Source organism: Cyprinodon variegatus, unplaced genomic scaffold, assembly GCF_000732505.1.
Source record: "Cyprinodon variegatus isolate N-32 unplaced genomic scaffold, C_variegatus-1.0 Scaffold478, whole genome shotgun sequence".
Classification (NCBI taxonomy): Eukaryota; Metazoa; Chordata; class Actinopteri; order Cyprinodontiformes; family Cyprinodontidae; genus Cyprinodon; species Cyprinodon variegatus.
In genome coordinates, this window is record NW_015150931.1 from 431,891 (window position 1) to 435,206 (window position 3,316).

The 3,316-nt window shown below is 38.2% G+C and overlaps 1 protein-coding gene across 2 annotated transcripts in view; it reads right to left on the reverse strand.

The window, feature by feature from the left end:
* Positions 1-933, reverse strand: part of grxcr2 (glutaredoxin, cysteine rich 2) — an 8,144-nt gene extending 7,211 nt beyond the window's left edge. Inside the window, exons 1-2 of one of the 2 annotated variants that reach the window (XM_015389867.1) lie at positions 649-933; positions 59-242 (exon numbers count right to left, since the gene is read on the reverse strand). In XM_015389867.1, coding sequence (XP_015245353.1) covers positions 59-242; positions 649-705 — 241 coding nt within the window. In that variant the 5' untranslated portion in view covers positions 706-933. Of the gene's footprint in view, positions 1-58; positions 243-609 lie in introns of both variants that reach the window. The other variant, XM_015389866.1, reaches the window with a different exon arrangement.
* Positions 934-3,316: the final 2,383 nt, after the last annotated feature.

The following is a 3,316-nucleotide window of genomic DNA, read 5'->3' on the forward strand; positions in this document are numbered from 1 at the left end:
AAAGATAGATAGATAGATATATATTACAGAAATGTATGTTGCACTCATATAAACCTACCTTGTTCCTTTCTATGAGACTCCTCAAAGCTGCCAAACTGTTCCATCTCAAGGTGGCTAGGTGGGATTTTACGGTGGATGAAGCTGTGAGGGTATTTTTCCTCTGGACTCTCCAGCTCCTGACCATCCTCATACACGTGCTTCAGCACCCGACCACTGTAGGATGATGCCAGCTTAAACCTAACCTGCAGTTTAGGCAATAAGAGATGTAATGCTCCAATGCTCAGCAGCTTTTTCATTATAAAATCATGCAGCAAGAGGAGGGCTTAAAATAGAATAGAAGATATGCAAGTAAAAAAAAAGAAAAAAAGAAAGCTGTTTGGTCTTTAAAGGCAGAGTGGGAGTCTGGGCATGGACACAAAACTAAGCTCTTTTTTTCTCTCTGTTTCAATGAGCATTTGAAAAAAAATCAAACACAAACAATTTAATGTCATATTATAATGTCTAGTAATTTCCACAGATATTATTTTATCTATTTAACAATTACTGTTAGAAAGAAAAAGAACATTCAGTTAAGCCGTTCTAAACTCTGACGAATTCAGCACGTCAAACCTTTAAAGCTAAATGAAGGTTGCTCCATAAATAACTCGCCTTCCTGGGCTTGGTGGCTTCATAGTGCTGGTTCAGTTTTCTTTGGAATTCCTCCATAGTTGATGACTGAGCATAAGGTGCAGAGAAAGCGTCAGTCCATCTTCGATACCCTTCTCAGGTGGAATAGCATTAGCTTGACACCGCGTTGCCTTAGGCTGAGGTGACCATGTGGATTGATGGATTAAAATATTGGATTGATTTCCAGCTCTGTGCTAAAGAATCCTGCTGAAAAGCTTTGTGAAAGGAGTGGGTGGATGTTAAAGTTAGGATGGAAAAGGCTCGGTGTCCTGCCTCCAGAATCTGAGTGTACCTGCTGTTTTAAGGGACCCATCTTTTTAGCTTCTGGTGCTAAATTATTCACGGCTAGATTGTGTGTACAAAGGGGGAGTTGAGAAACTAGAAGCTCCATCATCAAATAATTATGATCACTAAAATAGAAAGTATATAGTATCTGACTGCAGTTCTGTGTAGCTATGAGTGTAGGAAAAAGACATGATGAGAAAGTCGGAATTGTGCATATGTGTGTGGGAGTTAAATACAACACTGTCACTGGATCAGAGCCAATAGTATCAGTATTGGAAAAATAAATGTGACATTTAAGCTGTTTTTACAGGAAACATTTAAATTAGGTTAAACATTTCTGTCTTTAATGTATCAGATGCCACCATTTAGAATTTTCAGTTCAAATAAATATTTTTGTTTAGGTTTCTCATGTACATCGAATAAATATGTTGAGTTTTTTTTTTATTTCTAATTTTAATCTGAACTAATTGTCTATAAAAAGGTTTTCCATTAAACAGGGAAGACACAGATCGTGATGCAAGGAAATAAGGAGCTAAGTTAAGGCCTAATAAACCTTTTTTTAATCTGAAAAAACTCAAAAGGTACAGCTCATAGGTGTTTTCACAAACCTGTTTTGTGTTGAAATCCTGATGTATAACTAAAGGCAAATCTTTTCACTTGCAATAATCAGTCATTAATTGCATTATTTGGTTTTCTTCCAGTTTCCTCTTAGTCAATTGCAGTCTATAATGTTAAAGGAAAGTTCTGTGTCCACACCTTGAAGCTTTCTCTCTCTAGTTCATTCCTAAAAAGAGATCACTCAGGACAAATTCTTTAAATAACACTTCATAACTTATATGTATTAAATAACCATGAGACATGACAACAGATTTTGATAGAAATTATAAAATTACTAAGATAAGAGAAGTTGCATATGGGTTACAGAAGGCAGCTGCTTACCAACCGGGCTCACTTCTCGGGAAGTAGCCACGATTAACAGTTAAAGAAGGATTTTATAAAACTCTAGTCTGCCACATCATTACATCATACCCGTTTCCAGATGAGGAGAAACCCATGGCTCCAGCCTTATCAAAATATTACACTTTCTTCTTAGCTGAAGGACATCGCTCTCTCTCTCTGCCACGTAGAGAATGAAGATTATAACTGTATATAGCTGGACTGAGGAATTGGCCTAAAGCCGGGCGTACACTGTGCGATTTTTTCAATCATTGCACACAGCTACAGCTCACACTCTACAACTAAACCACAGGTTTAGTCATGCTGTGATGCGATCTACCTGCTCACACTGTGCTACTAAAAGCATGTCGGACTCAGCTCAGCAGTGAGATGGAGATGCTCTGATTCGTCTATCCTGAAGCCAAACAAATAGACGGGGAATATGAAGCTCACTAGAGTCAAACACGCTACCTTGGCAATTTGTGTTTTGTTTGCTGAAAGCCCTAAAAAAGAAAACATATTTGGACAAAGACATGGCTTAGCAAAGGTGGCTACTACGGTCTGTTAATTTTACAGACAGAGCTCCATGTTTGATTTTCTCCTGTCCTCACGATTCCTGATCGGGAGGTGGTCGTGAGAGGCCGATCGCCCCTCGAAACCCCCTGTACACTTCACGACTCATGACGTGATCAGGCTGAAAGTCGGCCCGATCGATAGATTCTTGCACGACTGGAAATTCGCCCGGAAAATCACACAGTGTATGCCCGGCTAAATTAGATAAACTACTGGGGAAAACATCACGCAACAGGCCTGTAATATTAGGGTGTAATGAACTCACACATCATCGATGATAATTATCCTAACAATAAGTGTTTCTTTTTAGCTTATTTTTTGAGCTCTTTGCTTCCGGTTGTATTTTTTAACCGTGTTAGGTCTTAGCTCTTTATAATAGGAATTTTGGTATTTCCATAACTATTTTTTTTTTGTGCTTTTTAGTTTATTCTTGAAGCTTTTTTGTCCCAATTTTTTATTGTTTTAGGTCTTTCATGTCTTCTTTCATTTGTTGGGATCCTCTTGGTATTCCTGCTCTAGGTAAGTTATAATCAGCCAGATGTTCTCCACCGGTTTATGCCAGCAAATTAATCATGATAATTAGCTTTTCCCCACCTACCAACCTCGGCTTGGTCATGCAATCTACCACTGACACATGAAAACACCTACTGGCCAATTCCATAATCACAGTCAGCAATATAATTCTTGACGTCTGGTGATCTGGTGAACTGTAAAGTGCCTTGAGATGACATTTGTTGTGAATTGGCGCTATATAAATAAACTGAATTGAACTTATTTTTCCACTTACCCCCCTTTCTCTAGGGACCTTGGAAACTATTATTAATTACTAACTATTAATTTACATAGGATTATCGCA